The 24352-nt window shown below is 33.3% G+C and overlaps 1 protein-coding gene across 4 annotated transcripts in view; it reads right to left on the bottom strand.

Moving 5' to 3' along the window:
* Nucleotides 1-24352, bottom strand: part of ck (unconventional myosin-VIIa ck) — a 129913-nt gene that overhangs the window by 89669 nt on the left and 15892 nt on the right. For 3 of the 4 annotated variants that reach the window (XM_076484705.1, XM_076484707.1, XM_076484708.1), the window contains exon 2: nucleotides 7289-7349. In XM_076484705.1, coding sequence (XP_076340820.1) covers nucleotides 7289-7306 — 18 coding nt within the window. In that variant the 5' untranslated portion in view covers nucleotides 7307-7349. Of the gene's footprint in view, nucleotides 1-7288; nucleotides 7350-13562; nucleotides 13587-24352 lie in introns of those variants that run through there. The other variant, XM_076484706.1, reaches the window with a different exon arrangement.

Genomic DNA, 24352 nt, shown 5'->3' with positions numbered 1-24352 from the left:
AATCCCAGTTATATTGATTGAGAGATCACTGTTAGCTGTTTGATTGACTGTCAGAGCTGTATCCTATTTCTAGAGGTTCTTTGCCTGACTTATACTGAATAACAAAATAAGTGATCTTAGTATTTTCCCTTATCATCTGGATCACAGCAAGATAAAACAGTTCTTTTGTCCCCTGTGATTAACCAGTCTCCTTCTTTGATTCCTGATAAAAACCAGTTGCTAAGAAGTTTGTTAGGGATGTATTGATGCAACTTGTTAAGAAATACTATTCATCATTTCCAAATTCTTCTTGACTGTTGTAACTTGTATTTTAATGGACCTTAATGTTATAGAACAAGGTAAAGTCTTGTCCTGTCAGAACTGAGGGGCTTCCATGCAGTTGACATACAAAAGTCACATCATGTATCCATTTGTTTATCATATCTTATCATAGAGCCTCATTTGTTGTATGGCAGCCTTTCCTTGTTGTTGATGTGGAAATCCGTGTCAGTTAATGCAGATCGTAACCACTCCACAGGAATATGTGCATCATGTGTACATAATGTATGATCATCCCATCAAAATATGGCTGTGTCTGACATATAACCTGTTAATCTATGCTGAGTTGCACATCATGATATCCAATAATTGCTTGTCCCAAGTGGTTCAGTCAAGATTAACAAATTTAACAAAAATACTGTTGACAGTCTGTATTTTATGCTGTACTGAACCATCCAATTGGGGTTGATGAAATGAACTATGTGTCTTCCTCACACCAAGGAATTTAGACAACTCAGAAAATGGTTGTTAAAGTTAGTTCCCTGATTTGTGTGAATATCATAAAGTTATCTGAACCAGTCAGCTAGTACTTTATCACTACATCAGTCACAAAAGCCTTTTCTCACTTCATGAGTAATTGGTAAACACAAGTGTGTACAGGTAACCTTGTTCCACCTCTGGAAGTAAACAATTGTATATCCAGAGTTGTTCTCTGTTGAGGTGAACCAACAATTCTTTGCTGTAATTTAACCTTTTTGGACCAATTTTTTTCTATATGTAGCACACAATGTATAGTTTTAATGCCAACAGTGAATGTCCAAACTCGATTGTAACCAATACATCAACAAACTTTAGTTCAGGTGTGGATAATAACATCATGGTGCTTTCCAGTTTACTTTGTATAAACTGTAGTAGTGTTTGATCACAAAACTGTCTACTGTTTCATAGAATAGTTATTATGTCCTATTTTATGTTGTGAATAGAGGGCTATTCTATTTCCATCCCAGACTGTTCTGAATTCTTATGACCCAATTTTCTATGGAGAGAAAGTGAATCATGAATACAATTTTGGTATTTTCAAGCAGATTAGCTCTGACCTTTTGATGGCTTAGTGGTACATCTGAGGGATTATAATGTTAAAAATAAGTGTTTCAATACCCAAAATGGGCATAGCACAAATAGCTTGTTGTGTAGTTTTGTGCTTAACCACAAACAAGGAAACCGATCTCAAAAAGATTCAAAACTCACTGTTGAGATCTTTTCTGTTTTTTTCCTTGTATTGTTTTGTCTTCTGTTTATGAATATTTCATTTAACTTGTTCAATCTAAAGTGAAATTTAGTTACATTTGTTTTTACTTATATTATAAGTGGCATTATCACTATTGACAGAATTTATAAATGGGTAGGTAATATGCATCATGTCATGAACCAAGGAACACAATACTTTTTTTCATAACAAGGATCATAAGTGCATTAATTCAAATTACCTTTGTTTTCAAGAAAACATAAAAAACCTTACATGTTTGTCCAAATCCTCAACAAATCAAGTTACAATTCTAATAACAGAGTAATAGATTTTTTATCTAAAAAATGATTCCTATACTTTTATGGCATTATGAAAAATTAACTTTGAAGTAAAATTATGTTGTAGAATGTAGTATTATGTTAATAAATACTTATACTGTATGATCAAAATATAGATCATAAACATTTTTTTTACATAATATTAAATAAAGGAAAGTTTTGACCATTACTGCCATGAGAACAGGGCCAAGCATAGCCTAGTGATTAGTGGACTGGACTATAAATTCAGTGGTCTAATTTGTGTCCTTTCATCACAGATTTTCACTCCATATTTTAGAGCTATCTGTGCATTATAAAAGGGATGATCAAATCACACTACTCATTTAGAGTAACCCAAGAGTTGAAAGTAGTTGTTGTTGACGAGCTAGCTACCTTCTTTCTAGTTGGTCAGTTAAAAATTAGCAACAGCTAGTATAGATACCCCTTGTGTAGCTTCATACAAATATTGAAAACAAATTACCTTCAGAACACATGCTGCTACTAATAGCAGCTTGGCCTCAGCTTATTATGTTGGTGAAGCATGATTTTTTGGTTCATGTCACAATTAGACATACTAATTTGTAACACATCATTCTTTACTGTTGTGATACTATTATATATTTTTCATTGGCAACGTTATGAAGCTGCTAATGAAAGAAAAGTTTAATAAATTATGTTTTTACTTCAATTTTAAACTACTTCCTCATACAACACAATAATTGTATAATGATCATCCATTTTCTCAAATAAAGTTTTACTTTTATTTACATTTTAATATATTTTGTTTACTTTTTATTCCAACCATAATGTAGCATTATATCTGTTCTTTCACATACTGGATTCTCAAATTACTTGTTGCAGAGATCAGGTAACTGTGTGATAGATTTTTCCTTGAATTATTGCACTATTATTGATTCAATTAAGTCAGTATTTTTTTCTGATGTAGGATAATTCTTAGTGTCACACTGTGAAAATTTTGAGGATTGTTTTAAATAAGAAATCCTAAAATTCATGAGTTGACCTCATAGAACACTTATTGCTTTATATTTGGTTGTTTTTAACCCACCACACACACACACACACACACTGTCAGAGATCTTGGCCTTGCAATGACTTAAAAGAGAGACAGAATCTGCCATAATGTCAATCCTCAACTAATTAAAAGTATATCCTGCAACTGTGATACAATGTGAGTGCTAAGAAGTCCGAATTGACATTTTCTTTTTTTTTGTCAAATTTCACCATTTCAAATAAGATGGACCAGTAAAAAATTCACACCCTCTGAATATGAGAGGGTCCTCATACACACTGAGAGCCAAATTTTATTTATTAGGTCTCTAGATTCTAAGGAAAGAGCTTATTTATGAAGTTTAGATAAATTTCATCATGCAAAGTACTGTCAAAATGTCATTATTAATATTTAACCTCTTGGTACCTTGCTAGTTTGAGACCTAATTAAATGTGTATTTCTGCAAACATTTACTACAGAAAGATTCCCAAACTGTGGTCTGTAGGTTATGGTTAGGGGGAAGGGGCATAGCAAATATACAAAATACATAATACTGTTAATGTATTCATTATCTGTAGATTCAATGGGTGAGTGGGGGCTCAGTTAGGATGTTATGTTCTGAAAATGTTTCATAACCTACACAGTTCATAGACTGTTGTCTGTATCTAATACTTAAAGTATACCATTAGTACTAAATGTTGAATAAACTGTCACTTAGATAAAGAGTTTGAGAGTTTGGTTGTTTGTTTTCTTATAGCAAAGCCACATTAGGCTATCTGCTGAGCCCACTGAGGGGAATCGAACCCCTGATTTAAGTATTGTAAATCTGGAGACATACTGCTGTAGCAGCAGGGGGCTAGATAAAGAGTACTGAGAATGAAAGTAACTGCGTGAATATCACAAATACAGCAATACATTATATAATGAGTAACTAAAGTGGTGTGCTTAGAAATTTATGTTTCTCATATATCTATACTAGTTATCATAAATTTTATATAGTCCTTGGATTTCTTTTTTACAAATAAAAATATTTTATGTATTAGTTGGGTATATTCAGTAATACTGAGTGTAAATGACCTTTTAACATGAGGAGTTTTAGTTAAAAAAGTGTATTTTATATATGTATACTGTTTTCTCTTTATTTCTCAATACCAATACTATAATTAATTGTTTACATGCAAGGATCTATGATATGTCAAGCTTTTAGGTTTTTAAATGGAAATTCAATTACTTGAATACTTTTTCAGAAGTTAATTTGTACAATTCTAAAATTGCGTGCTTTGACAACTAATCATTTTCAACCCTAAGGCAGTGTTAATAATTTTTCCCATTGCTTCTGCAACTCTAACTTTGGGTTATTTTTTTTACAGAAGTCATAAACAGGGATAATCATTTTACTATCTATTCAGAGCTCTCAACTTTGTAAACTGGAAATGAGTCAGACAAAAACAACCACGGGTGAGTGTGTGGGAAGAGATGTCTCTCTCTCACTCTAGGTACGGTTGGGAGATGGGGGAGTACTATCAGCTCTTCATCCACATATACTCCAAGTTCTGTTGTTATGTGTTGATGGATTACATTGTGTGAAAGTGTTTCAAAAGTCATAGTTTAAAGTCACCTGCTGATAACGAAATCTTTGGTTTTAAACCAGAAAGTCATTAAAAGAACTTACTATGCTGCATACAGCTGTGCAAACTGAAATAATGTGCTGACAACTAAATATGTGGCAACAGAAATGTTCTGGAAATTCAAGGATGTAATCATGAACTCATGGCAAAAACTACGAACTTTTGACAAAGCAGATAAATAATCGAAAAAAATTGCTTTTTTGGAATGAAACAATTTTTTCATGAAGAGAAATTGTTGCATTTTTTTTTCAACGAGGTAGTTTAGCGGAAGATGGATCGTAAGTGAAAGAGTATCCTGTACATTATCGAAGACTTAAGAATCTTGTAAAACCCTGTGTATTCTCCATTAACACTAAAAATGTGACAACAAAATGCAGTAACTTAAGTGTTCCTATTTTTTTCATTTGTAGTTACGCGTGTATCTGTTAATTAATAAAATGAACCTGCATCTATGGCATATAGTTATCGTTGACTATCCTTTTCGTTTTACAAGTCATATGCAAATTATAATGTTTAATATATACACACACATACATACATAAACCTTACTGTGAGTTAAAACCCGAGTTCCACCGTAAGACGTCACAGATACGATACCAAAGATGCTTGCGATTTGTAAATACCTCAAGGGAACGTGGAAAGTTCAGCGTGCGAGCTACAGATGTTCTCCAGGTTACTGACCTCCGATGAGCTACAGAAGCGGCTCTAGGAGCCCAGTGAACCGAAGATTCTCAAATAGCAATTCTAGTATCAGAAGCACTAATGAACTACCAACTGTGTCCATTTGTTAATAAACACTATTATGAAATGAATAAAGTCACAGATAAAAAAAATTCCAAACTATTACATGGTTCAAAGAAACCACAAACTTAACGTTCATTGTAAGGCAGCTCATGTATATTATAAAAACATAACAGGTAAAAGTATCACATGAAAAATGAAGAGGTAAGTGACCCCAAAACTAACATAACTGAACATAGTATCAAAACCAACCAAGAATTGTGCACACCAATTAAAATAGGGATGGAAACAACAAATAAGTTGCATCGATTTTAAACTGTAACTAGCCGATTACATACTGCTAATATTGGACACACTATATAGTATACAATATTCTTAGTATAAATTAGAACCACTGAAAAGTCTGTAGCAGGATTGAATGTTTGAATACTTATGTTATTTATATCAATTATTTATAAGCTTTATTTATTCCGTAAAGCTTCCTACTTAAAATATATTTAGATGGCATATCTATATTGAAGAAGTTGTACGTATGTTATAATATTTATGCACTTTAACTTTCCATATTAACTTTTTGTCACATTTTTTTATTAACTTGTTAACAGTACAAGGTTTATCTTAAAGATCACGAAGCAGTTGGCAACATACAAGAAATGTGTATATCATCATATATCCAAATTGAAGTGTACCTTAGTGTTGTGCTCGAACATTGTTTATCCACTAACTCACTACACCTGTGATTATGATTATTAACAATCAATAGTGCTCTGATATGACAATTATGACATAGTTCACATATATTACAGAAAGTGCCGCATAGTTAGCTTGTGTGTCCTTGATTTTGAATAATTTAATTTTGAAACCCCCCTCTCCATCCCAGTAGGTCAGGGGTAAGTCTAGAGATTTATAACGTTGAAACCGAGGTTTCGTTACCCGTGATGAGCACAGTACAGGTAGTCAGTCCACTGCGTAGTTTTTGTGCTTTACAACAATAAACAAACATTTTAAAAACGAAACGGTTGAAGAGCTCTCTTTCATAGGCCAAAATTTTAACGGTGTGTTTTTTCAGCGGTAAGTCTACGGATTTACAACGCTAAAATCAGGGGTTCGATTCCACTCGGTGGACTCAGCAGATAGCCCGATGTGGCTTTGCTATAAGAAAACACACGCACTCTAGTGTAATTGTAATATCGTAAAATCAGTTTAAATTGTACTTTCTAATGAAACGTGTGCAAACCACAAACAGTGACGTAATCTTATAAAAACGGATGATAACTTACGTATTAAGTTTGTTATAGAAGAATAAAAGAAAAAAAATCAACTTTTGAAAGTTGAGTTCTGAATTAAATATTTTAATGGCAAGTTTGGATCAGTCAAATTCGACGTATGTGGTTCACTGATCATGTGTGCCACGAATGACCACGAGAAAACTGCACAAATATTCCTTGAATTCATTACCTGGCACATTTGACAGGCGACAGTTTCAGTAAACCGCGTCGGCAAAGCAGGCAAAAGAAACAAGAATGCAATTTGTGTAAGGTCATTAGTTTCTTCAAATTATACTTGTACATTTCCTATGGTTAATCATGTTTACCATAACAGTACAGAAAAGATCCCTTAGTAACCAATTTTTAACATTTTATTTGTTTTATGCATAAGAGAATGATCACTTTAGCAACACCTGGCCAGTTAAACCAGTAGATCCTAGACACGAGTGAGGTCACGTGTAAGTTGAATACAACTAGTTTTGTTTCATGAAAACAAGTTTGACCACTTTAAAACATTACTTGTACTTTTATAGTGAACACGTTAATTTTTGTTAACATTTCAACATTGTATTTACAATTATATTAATCACCACTGGCTGTTTCTATTCGTAAACATACTCAACATCGTTGTATAAAACAGTCTAATTCAGATTCTACATTCAGAAATTTCAATCATTACATACAAACACTACAATATAAGCTTACAAAGAACTCACTGAATTCATTAGTCTCACAAATTCCATAAAGTCATGACTACAATAGGTCTCCTGAAACTTGAAAATTTTATTTCACAAATTACATAAACACATTCCAGTACTTACCCTTGTAACAATAACCATGTTGATCTAGAACATGCAAAGCTGGTGATGGTTCAATAAAACTCTGTAAGAAGAAAACATAATATAATCACCGATTATTGTTTTGAATTAGGTTAAAAAGCTAAGTCTAAGTACTTATTTAGAACATCAAATGTGTCGAAGGCGATGTTAAGAGCTACCACCACGAATTAATTTTTGCTTTTATAATGTATTACGATTTCTTCTTCTTTTTTTTTACAACGAATGCTTGAGAAAATATTAAGATTTGTATAATTAAGTTGCTGCACCCGTATGAATTGAAGTGAACAAGATGTTCAATGTAATATGAATGTCCGTGATTATTTAACATATACATACGGAACTCGGAGAACAGCACACACAGAGACTAGCGAAGTATGTAGATTAATGTTGTGTAACAGGTTTAAGATCTAAAAACTCTTATTAGATCTATTCAACTTGCAACAGTCCGTACCATAATTATGCCTGACCAATAAACTAACTTTCAGTGAAAAAATAATATTTCTTCAGATAAACTAGTTAATTAAACTCAACGTTGTATGACATGTCATGTATAACTCGCGACTGCAACAACGATTTGAACAAGAGATCGATCGATGACGACTACGTGCAAGTCCCTCAAGGAGGGGTGGTTAGCCCTATTCTCTTCATCATGTATCTAAGTAATATGCCACTAAAAGATCCAAACCATGGATACGCGTCTCAGTTCGCTGATGATGTAGCAATTTGGAAAAGTGCCCCTACACCAGAAATAGCAGCCACCAACTTACAAACACAACTAAATAGATCATGTGAATATAGAATCAAAATAAATACAGCGAAGACGCAACTAGTAATATTTTCAAAATCTACGAAATATCAAAAAGTTCAACCCCAAATCTATATGAATGGGGAACGTCTCGAGACGCTACATCTGCAAAATTTTTAGGATTAACATATGATTCGAAACTTACATGGATAAAACATGTAAATAACATAAAAAGTAATATTTGGCGAAGAATAAACTATGCTAGGAGTCTAACTGGTAAAAACTACGGAACAACACCAGAAAACATCATTAAAATATACAAGACATACATTAGACCTGTAATAAACTATGCAGCTCCTGCATGGATCAATGTAAGTGTAAAACAAATACAAACCAAACTCCAAACATTACAGGATACACTAATTACATCAACATACAGAGTACCTAAAACCACTTCATCAAAGTTCATGCATAGTTACTCAAACTCACAAACATTACCAGATTGACTTCTACAGAGTACAATAAAATATTTTGATAAAAATTGGCGAAAAAATGAGTTGTTATGCGAACTAGATAGGTATTGCATATATGATGAAGAGAGACCTAAACACCTCTCCCCGTTAAATTTATACATTAGATTATTAAGACAAAATCATTTAAAATAATAATAATAATAGTAGTATTAGAATAGAGATAAAATAAAACAGGCCACCTACGTTCTAGACTTATTAATTAAAACAAAAAGAACAATATAAATGAAGATTGCCCTGAAAAGGACCTGACTAAATTAATATCACTCCAGCCATTCTGTATCTAAATCGAAATATATATTAATCTAGCCACTCCAACAAAGTCATGGAAGGAGGAAGAGGTCGAGTGTACACATAAATATACCCAAATAGCAGAGAGAGAGAGAGACTACGTGGAACGTGGTAAATACATGTTTACTTTCTTTTGCCGTTTTGTACAAACACAAATTTTCTAATCAGTCTGTGTTCCCCTTATCAAACTTTTTGCTTTGTTGGTAAGCACAAAGTTACATAATGAGCTATATATGTCGTGTCCAACATGGGTATTGCGACCTAATCTTTAGCGTTACAAGTCTGGACTTACCGCCAAGTCACTGGGGAGGAGGAGGAATTCCACTTACTAAATTTAAGTGGAGACAGCAATTTTTCGAAATGTTTTAAGCCGTATGATCCATGGCACAGATCGCAAAACTCGTGTTTTAACAAGACTTATGCGAGTAACAGTAAGACATTTTTTTATTATTCTTTTTGAGAAGAGTTTTGAAACATTTTTTGTAGGCATACCATTACTGAAATATTTTATCGTATCAAACTGACCACCCGTCAAGGTATACATTGTTTTATGCTATGCTTTTTTGTTTTTGAAATTTAGACATTTGCATTGTTTATTATTAGAATCTTGTGATGTAATAAGCTCCATGTATGTAACTTTCTTGAGGAATGAGGAAACGATATGTTCTTTGATCAACGATTCAACATGCCAGCTCAATGGTGTAAATTTAGAGTTTTTGTTTTCAGAGATATGATAAACTGTAGAAGATTCTTGAGTGTAAGAATTAGCAATAGATGTGTGTACGAAAGCGATAGCGCATCGTCAGTATTGTCGTGCAAGCTGAAAATTTCTAGAAACTCTTCTCACGCCTATAAAATGTAACCAACGCGATGAGCCAAGAGACAATATACATTATACATTTGTTACAGTTGGTATACTATAAACCTCTTAAGCTGTAACTGTGATTAAAGTTTATTAAATGGGAACTTCAGATATTAACCAGGAAAGTTTATGGATTTTGAACATTACAAACCGTTTAACTTCAGCGGAACATTGTTGATTAGTATTTTTACAAGACATAATAATAAGTTCAGCTGTGAAAAACTCGCGTGTGATCAGCGAATAGCTAGTTAATTCGTTTCCCAGTTCAGTGAAGTGTGACAATATCATCCCGAAATTAATTCGCTCATCGTTAGCCTTTTATAGGATATAAAGGACGCTCCCGATAAGATAGAAAACTCAATATTGTTGTATTTTGTCATTTTGTATATAAAATCATTATTTGTAATAACCATTATTTTAATTGTATTATTGTTTGTATATTAAAATATATTTGTATTAAGAAAGAAAATGTGTGTATCAATCTTGTTGGCAAATATCATGTCGACATTTAATTAACTTCTAAATTTAAATTATCATTTAACTCAGTTTCAGGCTGTTTCAAATTGTAACAAGTAATAGTGGAATGAACTTTGCATTCTTCTCCTTACTAAATAATTCAAAACTAAGAACAGAAAACGTTACAATAATATTCTAACTATGCCAGAGATTCGGCTTCAATTACCCTGTCAATCTAAAACATTTATATGTAAAAGGTCATTATATATATACATCTACAAATAATTAAATTTCTGAATACAGCTCCACACATTTATACACACGCACAGCGCTCTAGGATAGTATTCACACATGGCTAACTCGGAATGTTAAACGAGTGTACAAGTGATTACAAATGTAAACAGGCATCAAGTGTGTATATTAGTACTCGGTGGTGGATACAGGATTTTTTGGTGGGGGGATGATCGACTAAGTAACAGTGACTTAAACCCGACCCCAAGTAAACTTCTCCTTGTTACTGCAACGTAAATTTCATAGAATTAATTTAGAAACAAAGAAATGAAACATGTATGACTGAACTCTCATTTATTGATTTTATTCTAAAATATCAAGTTATTACAAGTAATCGTACAGCATTATACTGAATCACACAACATAGTGCATGTGATAATGAACTTTCATATATTCCTAAATAACATGTTACAAGTAAACATACAGCAAAAATATTCTCATTGAGATGATCAGTATTTTATATTTCTGATTTCCCATTAACCTACACAATTTTGGAATGGCCAGTGGGGGATGCATCCCCCTTCTGTATCCATTCCTGTTAGTACTGTTCATTTATTACAAATAAAATTTCAAAACGTAGTAACTTTCGTGAATTTGCAATAAGAGACATTGCAGCACGCTAGGAGTGTGGAAAATTGATACATGAAATAGTCGCAATGCACGGTCACGCGCGACCTGCAGTGTGTTCGACAAACCCGTGGCAGCAAGGTTCTTAAAAGCAAACATTCGTTTGGACGAAGTGTTGTCAGAGCGTGACAAAAACTATTACAGGAAATCATCGTTGCAAAAGTACAGCGACGTTATTCAATTCAATTTAGCAACTTCTGAACGAGCACCATATGTGAGGTCTGTGCAACATCACCTTCACGAATGCGTTTCGGAAGGGTTAAAATACACCGAGTTTCGGCAACGTTTCGATTGATGCTAACTAATCTACTGTGTGAAGAACAGCATCCACTTTACCGATAATTCAGTAACCATCAGACATAGGCACAGAAGCTGTAATATATAACTCAACCACTGTTGTGTTATGCAGAGGCGTGGCCAGCACAATAAAATGTGTGTGTATGTGTGTGTGTGGGGGGTGATTTTCCAAAATAATACGGATTTTTTTTTCTACGCAAAGAACTTAAGTGATTTACATGAAAGTCAAGCCAGAAGTTAATGGACCTTTAATTTTTTTAAATACTTGGATGGTCTTTTGACCTTACTGGATACGCCTCAGGTTATATAAAGAAAAGGTAGAGGAAATTGTGCAAACTGTGGCAAACGTATTAACAACAGAGCTCTTCAATACTTGACGCTGATTGGCTGTAGGGAATCACTGATCGATGATATCACAAAGGGGTGTGATAATTTCACATGTGGCCGCTAGGGTGTATGAGAACAACTACTTTTTTTTCGCCGTTTTGAATTCAATGGATAACCACATAATTATAATTTTAATAATTTATTCTATAGTTCGGTTTTTAATCATGTAACTGTAGGGTATACATGACTTTTCTTATCTATATATTCATAACACTTAATAAACAAATCACGTTGCGTTTAAGATAAATATAACTAATTTTAATTAGTTTGATGTATTCGTAGAAGTGGCTCACAGTATAATTACAAAGTGGATTTAAATATGTTGAACTTCTGATTTGACCTCGATTGCAAAAATTCGGACACATCGTCTTTAATGTATATCTTAATTCTTTCTACGAGAAAGTATTTGGTGGGTTACTTTGTAATTTAAATATTAATAAGCAACAACTTATTTATCCACAAATAAAACATTCGATGCTGTAAGCAAAACAAACTGTTAAAGGTGAATTTTCAACTATTTTAATAATTGCTTTAGAAACTGTACTTTGGTTAGGTATAATTCCTGTGTGGTTGCCATATTTTTAAACACTTTAGTTTTTGAGTAAAAAATAAAACAAAATATACGGGTCCTTGAACTCAAGTTCCTCTCAGTCGTTCGGTTCCGTGACGCTTTACAACTATGACGTAATAATTGCCTAACACGTTTTATTGCGCGCCGACCATTTTGTTCCTTTCAGTGCTGGTGTTTTATGTGAATCTATTGGCACTTTTTTTCGGATTACATACTTTGTGAGACTATTTTTGTCTTGATATTGCTATTTTATGTTTGTTTTATGATAACATGGTTTACTGCGTTGCTTATGTTTGTAAAACGGTTCGGCATCGGGCAAAAGCTTCTTTTCGTTTCCGTGCAAGGAAAAGGAACCAGCAAGGTGGCGACAGTGGGTGCGAATGGTCAACAGGAAGAACTAGATTCCTTCACACCATGCAAAGCTTTGTCAATATCACTTTGAACGCTCATGTTTTGTGTCGAATCCAACTGTTGTGGATTCCGTGGGTTTCAAGCCAGGGAGGTTGAGACTGAAAAAATCATCGGCAGTAGACAGGATCGTCCCCACCATTTTTCCTCGTGTAGAGCTGAGGACTGATCTAAACCTGCAGCGTACAGGTTCCACCCCTCTGAAGCCATCCCTTGCCATCACGAAAAGAACAAACTTAAAGGTATGTGTGCAGTATAAAGCGATAAACAATAACTAGTATAATATAATAATTTAAAAAGTACAAGTTTTTGAAGAATGTAACTAGACAAACATTTCACATTCATAAGCGTGTTTTGCATTTGTGGCACTTGAAAGTCAGTGAAACCTTGATTTCATAGTCTAGACAGTGGACAAATCTATCCCAAATAGAGTATATTCCAAGTTTAAAAGCTGGTAGATCATTCTGTAGATGTTTTTGTATCACTGTTACATACGGAAAAGTTTGAAGAATACCATTTTTCCAATTTAACATTTCAAGATAAATTGAAACAAGTCTATCTCTTGAACATGTTGAAGTAATCAAGTACATGTTATGTATTTAAAAAACAAAACAAAACATTGTAGACTTGTAAACAATCAAATATAAACTCCATGGCATATTTTCATAACTCTTCATAATAAAATTAATCTTAACACAGTACTTTGACATTGTCATATTAAATGTAAATCTGATAGACCTCATAAAGCATGTTATTTTAATATATAATCTTATTTCTTCAGTATCACTCACAGTTCTTCTACTCTCGCTCGTGAAACTGTCTTCATCACTAGAACTTGTCAGATCTGTGTCAAAAGTAACTGTTCTAGGTTCGTTCAGAGTAGGTTCGAATTGATATGGCGCTACTCGACACTGTTCAGAACACAAAGTCAAAACAGACTCCGCCTCTGTTTCTCCGAATGCACTGGTCATGTTTGTTTACATTCAACGCGCTGGCGTTGGCGGTTTGTTTAGCAACTATTACGTCACAGTACTTTTCCTAGCGGCAAACGTAAAAACTAAAACGTTCGGATTGCCGCTCGGAAAGGGCTCTTTCTGCATTGAGTTCTATGTTTCATTTATTAGCACATATGTTTTATAAAAAATGTGAACCTACAAAATTAATCAGTATAAGTAGTTCTTTTGACTGCAAAGTTTTCTTTCTTCTGTAAAATTCACCTTTAACTTTATTGGTCTGTTTTCAAAATATTTGACACATTCTGGAGGCGAAATGATTTTGATGTTTAAAATTGTTTGTAACTTAGATAAACAGCTTATGGTAGTATTTTCGAATAAATAAATGGCAATAGTGAAAACACATGACACAAATATTAAGAGCAATTCAATATTATTTCTGAAAGTCAAAATTTAGACCTAATTAACTGTCTTTTGCTTTAGTATTGGAAAGTCGTGAAAAGATATCGCTGATGACATGGTGTGGTTAATATAGTTAATTTGTTAGAAATGTGATAACATTACTGTAAAAAAAAAATTCTTGGATTTATTACTTTTGTGATCATCCGTAAAACTACGTGTAATGAGTGAATAATCACGCGTCATCTTGTGAAACAGTAAATTTGGCATTAAGACGCACAAATTAAGCGTCACGCATCATAATGATCCATCACTGAAGTGATTACTCAAAAATGTTAGACTGAACGAATCTTGTGCTTTTTTGCTTTCTAGCTTCGAAACCATTTATTATTGACAGAAACACGAAATAATGACTCATTGTTAAGAGTAATGGTAGAGGACAATTCTAGTGATCTTGTGGTTAAAACAAGTTTCTTTTCTCGGCATTAAAAGAATCTCACGAAATGTAGCTGTCGTTAGTCACCCCAGCTACTAATTTGAGCTCTGCACCGAGTTTCTAGCAGTAGAGAGTTCCAAACGTTCGTACTGTGTAAACAACAGTCATTATGCGTTACAGTTCATCTCCTACAACCTTGATCAGGTTGTCTACTATATACAGGCCTGGCATGGCCTAGCGCGTTAAGGCGTGCGCTTCGTAATCTGCGGGTCGCGGGTTCGCGCCCGCGTCGCGCTAAACATGCTCGCCCTCCCAGCCGTGGAGGCGTTATAATGTGACGGTCAATCCCACTTTTCGTTGGTAAAAGAGTAGCCCAAGAGTTGGCGGTGGGTGGTGATGACTAGCTGCCTTCCCTCTAGTCTTACACTGCTAAATTAGGGACGGCTAGCACAGATAGCCCTCGGTAGCTTTGCGTGAAATTAAAAGAACAAACAATTTTTGTTATGATGTATTTTGAAATTAGTGACTAAATTATTCACTTTGATTATTCAAATATCTGTAAGTGTCTAATGTTATTCATTAGAACATTTTAAATCGCATTCATTAACGTTGCGTAGCGACGTTAGAGAATAACAGACTTAGGCCTTTAATTTGTTAATACTTCGGAGTACAGTTTCATATTCTATTAGCTGTTAGATGATGCAACTAAAGGTCTTAAATGTGGCTGGCAAAAAATTTCTCTTTCTCTCTTTTTTTCTAACATATTATTTAAGTAATGTAGTAGTAAACCCGGAGAACACTGTTCTCCTTGTAGAATAAATACATATATTCAAATCAAGCAAATTTCTTTAACGAAATTCTTTAAGAGTTCTGTAGTCAAAAATTATCATTGGACCCGGGGTGTAAAATATTTAATTCTTTATGGATACAGAAGAGCATATGAGAAGCATCATTTTAAAAAGGGAAAAAAACTTTGGATTGACAGACATTTTCGTTTTAATTTCAAATTCATAGTTTTATAATAACTAGTAGGATTATTAATCTTATAAACATTACCTGTTTACTATTATTTTTAACATTATTGTTATTATTATATAAGCGTCACACGATTGTTAGTGTCATACTTCAAATGTAAACATAAGTGTAAATTGCACATTTTTTTGGGGTGTATATTGAAAAACGATTGATAATGTTTCATGTGTCCTATCAAATCAACCAGTGGTTGTGAAAACTGAAAGCAACACCATTAAAAAAAAAGAACGTCTTGTATAGCATTCGCTTTTAGTAATTTTTTAAATGCATGTTTGCATTTTTCTCTAACACACTTGCACACAAAAAATTTGCGGCATCAAACCATGGAAACATGTCTCACACTTAAAGAGTGAAAAAGGCTTTTTTTTTAACTTACTTTTCCAATTTATAGTAAACATTTTATACTGTTGCGAAAATTTCGAAACTAAAAATATTTGTTTTGCTACAGGTAGAGTTGGTAACTTCTATTTATACAGGTTTTATAATATACTTCAACAAAACTTTCATTATATATATATACTGAAATCATGTATACAACGTTGACTGTTAAAAGAATGTAAAGTATGTGCGCCACACAATGAACACAGACGATTGCACACTTTCAGAGAGTGTAATTACTTAAAAGCATTTATGGCAAACACAACAGCACACATTTAGTTTTCAGAATTTTAAAACAAGATACGATGCGATTAAGACACTGTTGTTTTTCTTTGAAAAGTACATAATCTAATAAGTTCTTTTCATCCACAAGTTTATAAACATGCAAAGCATTATTTTCACCTGTGATCAAACTTTGTTTTTACTTACTGCAGTTGGAAACGGTGATTCCAGACAAACGAGAGTATTTGTTATAAAAGACTTAAAGTAGCTTCCATACACAGGAACTGATTGTTTGCATACCCAGAATATCACCAAAAAATAGCGAAAATTTCCTATTCCAGAAGAAAACTGTTCTTTATCACAGGTAAGTAAAACACTTCATTTTAAAGGTAAAACAAAAACAAAAGTTGTTAAATATTACAACACTGCATTATGTAAAACATCTTTTAAGATCAGCGTATGGTTGCAAATTAAGTACCACATGACTTATCTACTCAGAAGAAACTGAAAATTCCAATCTATAAAGAAAACATAATTAAAACCAGTGCCAGATCAACGCTGAGGCCACCCAGGGCCCCTGCAGGCACCCAAGTGAAAAAAAAGAAAAAAAGAGTAAAGGTGAGTTATTATTATTCCTGAATATTAGTTAGGCTTAGGGCTCAATCAGAGTTTAAACCGGCCCTGATTATAACACGTTAGTTTGGAACACAGTCAGCAAATAATTTATCCCATGCCTAATTAGTCGACTATGAAAAAGCAGACTGAGCGTATATTTTGTATTTCTTCCATATTTATATGCAAAAACGGCTCGTTTGGGTTGAGAAAATATTTTACATAGAAGATCGAACAACGTTTCGACCTTCTTCGGTCATCGTCAGGTCATCGTTGTTCGCTCTTCTATGTAAAATATTTTCTCAACCCAAACGAGCCGTTTTTGCATATAAATTTCTCAACAAGTGGGTTTCTCGACATCACTGATTCTTCCATATTTGTCCAGAGAAATATTTAATAGCAGTATTCGCGTCAATACAAATAGCGTCGTCGCTTACCACACGTCAGACACCTGCTCAGTTTTAAGTTGTTAAAACACGACCAGTTTCTTTAATCTACAACAAAGTAGTAGTGCTACATAAACATTATTTAAATAGATTAACTAATATATATATACACACACACACGCTCGTACTGTATATAACCACGTATGATCAATAACTACGTCACAGACTGCTTTCACTGACAAGGGTGGAGCCGTGGAGCGGATGCTACCCTAACAGACACCTGTGACTAAAAGCTATTTAGTAAAGTGAAGCGCACTACTTCTACCTTCCTTCTTTACTGGTATGTTCGATAGTACACTATATATGACAGTGTACATATAGCTAAGCTATTCGATTGGAACAAGTGATACAATGGGTTTCCTTTCCTTTAGACATTAAGTTCTACCACTGAAAGTTAGAAAAACAATACAGTTACACCTGAATATACGCTTACACAACAGAATAACGTACGTGTCACACACAGGAGGATTTTAAAACTTCTTCCCGGATAATTAGTTTTTATTTCTTGCTTATTTAGGAAAATACAATTCAACCGTTGGCGTCAGTCTCCTGATTCTGTAGGTGTCAAAGTGTTGGGTAATGGCTGATTAATTAGGAAACAAAACCATGACACTCGGTGGTTGAAAAGGCGAGTTGAAAACACAAGGACGGGGAAAAAAAAAATGTCTCTGTTATATCACATCAAGAAATGATTAAAACCGACATTTTAGCAACACGAAATAACGAAACTGAATTTAATTTAGCAACAGTATATACTCAAGTATCAATGGTATCGTTAATTAACAGATGTTTACGATGAAAATATACAACCCACTTAAATTCGAAACTTTTGAAAATAATGACATCACTGAACGAATGGTTCAAAAAATATTTTGATGTTTGGCATTAATTCACAAAGATGCCTTCCTTTCAGAAAAAAATTCTATTATTTGTAGCTTACAGTTTTCTACTCTGTGTTTTAGTACTATAATCACATCTATACCATGTGTGCACAATGTTGATGTGTAACACAGCTGACGTTGCATTTTTGTTGCATCGACTGTACAATAGGTACAGGTAAATGTCGGCCATACTTCAGTTCACATACGCGCATGCAACATTTGTACTACAGGCTTAAAAGAAGATTTGCGCCTCTGTCGGTAGTTTTTTTTTTTTTTTTTATAGATAGCAATTAATTTTCTTTTTGCGACTTACTCGATAATGAAACTGAAGTAACTGCTGTGCCAAAGTTAATGACAACAATAATAAAACATTATTCGCATTGTCAAAAACGTTTACAACTAACTGTATGAACGAAGAGCAAGCTACACTGACGCCATAACGCTGATTATGTGTTCACAATTAAAATTTTAAATTAGTGTGCCTTAATTTGCTAACACAGACTTACTTAGTTTTTTTTTAAGCAGTAAAATCGTTTTATCCAATTTGAGTAAATTCAAGTAGTTTAATTTCAAAGCAGTTACGCTTTCAAAAAAAATTTTGGTTGGATATTGAACAAACAGACGCACAACGGGCTTACTGTTCTCTGCTCAAACCGTGTATCGAAACCTGAATTTGTGTTTTAAGTACACAGACTTACCGCTGAGATACCAAGGGCACAAAAAGGAAGAATGCTGCCATAGAATCTATTCTACCAGGTTTTTTGTTCTTGTTATCTTGCTGTTCAGAATTTACTTCCATCAAGAAATTGTTTAAGCACTGGAAATCTGGAATTGCTTATGCACTTTTACTGTTTCTTTTTTTAAATTGGATGAAGTTCAAGATTGAAATGAAGTCTTCAGTTAGTAATGATAAGTATGCTAATTTTTATCGGAATTGCGAAGGCACACAGAACCATGAGATATGCAGACCCGACAAACTGAGGAGTGAACCTTATTTTATTCAAAAATTAAAGCTTAAAAGTAAACAGATTTTATCAAACATTCAACATCCCAATAGACAATAATCCAAAAGCATACTTAGCAACTGTGAAGAAACGTACCAAAAGAAAATACAGATAAGTCATTCACAACTCTTTTCATAGGGCCATACACACAAATATGAAAAACAGGCGCAGTAATATAACAAAGACTGGGCTACGGAATAATTAAAAATATACTTTAATTTCTCCCTCTCTCAATAAATGAAAAATCTGTCGATATTTGTTTTCTGGTAATATTTTATACAAACATTTCACAAATCAGCCAATCACTCTATCTTTTAACTTAAGATGTTGCTGAATTTTCCAGGTTATTTAAATACACTTGAATTAACTGAGAAATACACAACAGCAGCAAAGTATTAGAACATTGTTTTAGTACTAAGTTTTCGATACATTGTACTTTGTAACTGACACAAGATCTATATAAACAGTATATTTATAACAACATGAAGCACAATTCCTGAAATCAGACTCGTCAATAAATAGTGGAATCAGTTAAAAAGATTGGCCTCTACACACTTCATCACTGGATTCCTAGCAACTATATCAACTATTTACCACACTACGTCACTTTATACGACGATCAGAAATTCAACGGCCAGATATCATACTGTTGAAACATAGTTTTGATTACAATATATATGTAAAAACGGCTCGTTTGGGTTGAGAAAATGTTTTACGTAGAGGAGCGAACAACGTTTCGACCTTCGGTCATCGTCAGGTTCACAAAGAAAGGAAGAGGTAATTGAAACATTGTTCACTCCTCTACGTAAAAACTTTTCTCAACCCAAACGAGCCGTTTTTAGATATATATTTCTCTACAAGTGGGTTTTCTCGACATCACTGATAATTTTGATTAGTTTGCAATATCACATCACAGTGCAGTACATGAATTAGGGTATTCAGGGACGGATGCGGTCCTCCGGCTGCTTATTAAAGACCAGAGTAACTTTACAACAGGTTGCCAAACTATTTCTTACCTATTGCAGTTCAAAACTTGTTATTGTTGGAAATAACTCACTGCAGATAACATAATTTTAGCGTTTTTAACATTCGTTTTTCAACTAACCAACTGATTTGTTCTCGAATAGAATAATTGTCAACATTTCGTCAAGATATATGTTTAATTAAATAAAATTAATGAAAAGTAACTAAATAAATGAAGCAAAATCCGAAAACAATGAAAAGAATCCATCCGTAATGTTTCAGCCACAGATCCACTTCGCATAGCTATTCGTTTAGAACCAGTAAATGACTAATGTTGGCGTATGGCCAAAATGCTGCCAATGAGTTCACTTTTTTATTACAGGAGTGAAGGCACTCTAAACCCGATTTTATTTTACTTACTTATTTTACACATCCATTTTTTTTAAATAGGGCTTAACTGTCATAAAATAATATACTTTCCTTGATTATAGACATATAAATTTGAGTGATAAATAAAGTGAAAACGTTAACGTATTTTAACCAGTCTTTTAAAATCTTGTTTTAACTATTTTGTGTGTAACTTATTACAACACTTTATAAGATACTTTCATAATTCAAGCAACGTATACGTATCATAAATACTCTTTCATATCCCGTTTTTAGCTGTTTCTTGTTTCTATTATATTACAATATAGTTTACCTGAAAGATGCATATAATGATTAAAAACTGCTGGATTCCATCTTCATTTAGTAATTTTACAAAACGTAAACCGCTACATGGAGCTTTCATGAAAAGTATCTATCCAACCATGTACAGTTGACACTCATTAGCATGGCATGGAAGCAATTACACCTTAACCACATAATAACATGGTTATAAAAACATTGGACACTGTATTATTTGTTAAACACAACAGGTGAAGCAGATTAATTAAGACGTTACAAATACCCGTTTTCCACCTGCAATTCTACTTCATTTCATAAGATTAAATCACTGAAAATACACACCAAAATACCCGCAATAATTATTCGTTACAAGGTATACAGAAAGATTTGGCCTAATAACTGTAGGAAATCTGTAGGGAGCTAGCTCATTGTTTTCAACAATTCAGTACGAAAACTACTAAGTATTTTACCCATATGAACCTGGAAATTAGTATTCACTAATTATTACAGTATTTACTTTTCACGATACAGACTTATTACGTGTCATTTGTTCATTTTCTTTCATACAAAAGCCTAAGATTAAAATATACGACCAAAAAGTGACAACCTTGTTCAACTGCCTTTGAAACAGAATTCTGATAACAATAACAAACACGCCAGCGTATAGTTATTTGAACTGAAACTCGCGTACATGAAAGGTTAAATATACCTACTGGTATGATTAAACACCAACAATTCAAGACATAAGAAATCAGAACTACACAGAATTTATATCATCATTCTGAAAATTATAAATATGAAATTACAACGTTTTACTAATAAACACATTAGGTAAATAAAAAAATCTCAGCATAAAAGGAAGTTTGCCTTGATTTTCAACACAAAGTAAGTTGCTTGTATTTATCTAAATAAAAGAATAAAACTTAAGATGTAATGTACAAACTTTAAAACTGTTAAAATTATATATGCATGTATATATTTTAAATCCTAAAACCACCTAACAAATAATACGTTGAAATTATTTATTGAAAACGCAAATGGTAAAACGACAGACAAGTCAATTTTGCCAGATCTTTAACATTACAGGTTCCCGTTTTTATATACAAGTAAAAACAGTGAAATATTGACATGATTCAGATTTTTATGATGTGGTTTGGTTGTTGTTAAGCCTAAAGCTATCCAATGGAATATCTGTTCTCTGCCCACTATGGGTATCGAAACCCGAATTTTTGCGTCCCAAACTTGTAGATTTACCGTCGAGCTATTAAAGGCCAATTTTGAAGAATCAGTACAATACAATATCCAGTATGCCTATACTTAAAATGCGATATTAATGTAACTCGAATAATTTACAAAACTGGCTTATTTAGTTGTAAACTTAAACACTGATATCATTTCTAGAATACTTTTAAAAGAAATGCCGAATAAAAAATCAGTAAACCTCTTTCATGTGGTCTTGAGCAAGTTGAGTTACTACCAAATTATTTTTTATCGTATTTTGCTTACCAATATTTTTAAACATTTTCCCCATCATGATATTAATTTATACACACTAAGTTAATGTTACCACACGGTAATTACTTCTATTCCAATAATTGTGTCAGATAACTAAATTAATGGTCAATATTTGATAAGTATATTTTTCACCAGTAAATACATCAGTAACATTACGTTCACCCACCCACCTTTCGTCATTAGCTGCACGTGTAGTACAACGTTACATTGCACTAACCAATTCAGGAATAATAAATTTTATAATATTACAGCTATGACGAAGCAAACTAATGTGACCCACCTATTTTAATGTCAATCCCCCTCCCAGCTCATACTGTACAAAACTGGTCGATAAATTCTGAGAGGATGAAATAATTTGTCAAAACTGAGTGGACTGTACTCTCAATGGATTAGAATATAATTCAGCATGCATAACATTGATACTAGGCTGACCTACTTGTTCAAAGTGACCACATTCCATATGGACAGTAAATATTAAAAGCATTTATAACTTTAAAATCAACTTTTTTCAATGTTTATTTATAAGAAGCGTAGACTGAGTAATCAATTATTTACGATTCAACTCAGAACCGTTACATGCATGATCTGGATAAATGCGAACCATATGTGCGGGCGCGTAATTAAAAGATAAAAAACAACAAAATTATGCAATTTCTGCAGTTAGATTGGAAATTAGCTGAAGATATGATAACAACGTCAATTTTTTATACAATTAAAGAACTCAAATAAACAGAAAAATGGGCATATCTAATCAAACATTGAAATATTGTATGGGATATATCAAGGTTATGATTGAAGAAAATACCAACGCTAACTAGTATTTTCTCTGTACTTCTTGAAAGAGGTACATTTGCAAAAAAAGAAAGAAAAAAGGACTGATTTTCTTTTCTAATCAGTCTCAGGGACTATAATATGGAAGTACAGGTAGCCACGTTTCTTTGTGTCATCAAGTCTCAATCAACCAGCCGATGATATGGGAAGGGTTTCCTACTCCTCCCTTGCGAAATGCTAAGCACTTTTTCTGAATGTTAAGGCGTAGATGTTAACGACGTCCAAGGATATTCCAAAGATGTTCTGTATGGTTTAACTTACGAGTACTTAATGGCTTATACATTACCTCTATGTTGTCTGCTCAAAGTTAGCCTATCAGAATCTTTGCAAAAGGACAGTGGTCATCTCTTGTACAAGAACAAAGTCTGGCTGCATTATATAGTTGAAACTTATTCAGAATCATAACTGAAAATATCATATCATACCACGTCATAACTTAAAAAAGCCGCCAAAACATCATGTAGCATGACCTCATAAATTCAGATGATTTGAAGCCTCGAGACCTTAATTCCAAAACTAGGATAGTGTGCGTGGTTTTGCTTTTGCCTCTAATTCTTTTTACGTGTTTTCAGTTGTAACATACTGTACTTATACGCTGCACCAATTATTTGTTCTGTTTATTTAAAGTTTTAAGGTTTTTTTTTCCTATTACACTATACTTATAAACGTTGTACACATTATTTCTCCTTATTCCAAAATTAGAGAAGGTCCATGTCCCAATTTCCACACATCATATCGTTTACATAATGCTTTCTTGACACGAACATGCTAATTAATGAAAGTGATTTAAAACCTCTAGTTACCCGTGAAAAGAGCAAACACATAATGCCTTTGGTTTTAACTCGAGTAATTTTGATAAAGGTAAAAACAAGATGAGAAGGGAGAGCGGTCAACTGCAGGGTTTAAACAGGTTTTTTTTATTTAAAGCCAGACTTATTTTATTTTCTGTTTTCTCACTTTTAATATTTTTAGTTGTTCTGTCGTCTACATGAGGCCCATGATGGGTGTTTCCTAGTAGCTATTTTATGAAAATAATGGTATTTCATTTTTCAGGTGACTTTGCACGACGACCTCTTCAGGACGTATAGTAAATGATTCAGTTTATCGATTGTCTTTCTGAAACTTTTCCAACACAGACAAATACATGCTAATAGCAGCTACTATTGACAGACTACTTCCCACAAAATCTGCACCTGTAAGAAACACTGTCTCATAGTTATACGGGGAGAAATAACCGAGACTG

The sequence above is a fragment of the Tachypleus tridentatus genome, chromosome 13 (genome assembly GCF_004210375.1).
Source record: "Tachypleus tridentatus isolate NWPU-2018 chromosome 13, ASM421037v1, whole genome shotgun sequence".
NCBI lineage: Eukaryota > Metazoa > Arthropoda > Merostomata > Xiphosura > Limulidae > Tachypleus > Tachypleus tridentatus.
The sequence above is the reverse complement of the archived record's forward strand: the minus strand, read 5'-3'. Positions and strand labels throughout refer to the sequence as shown.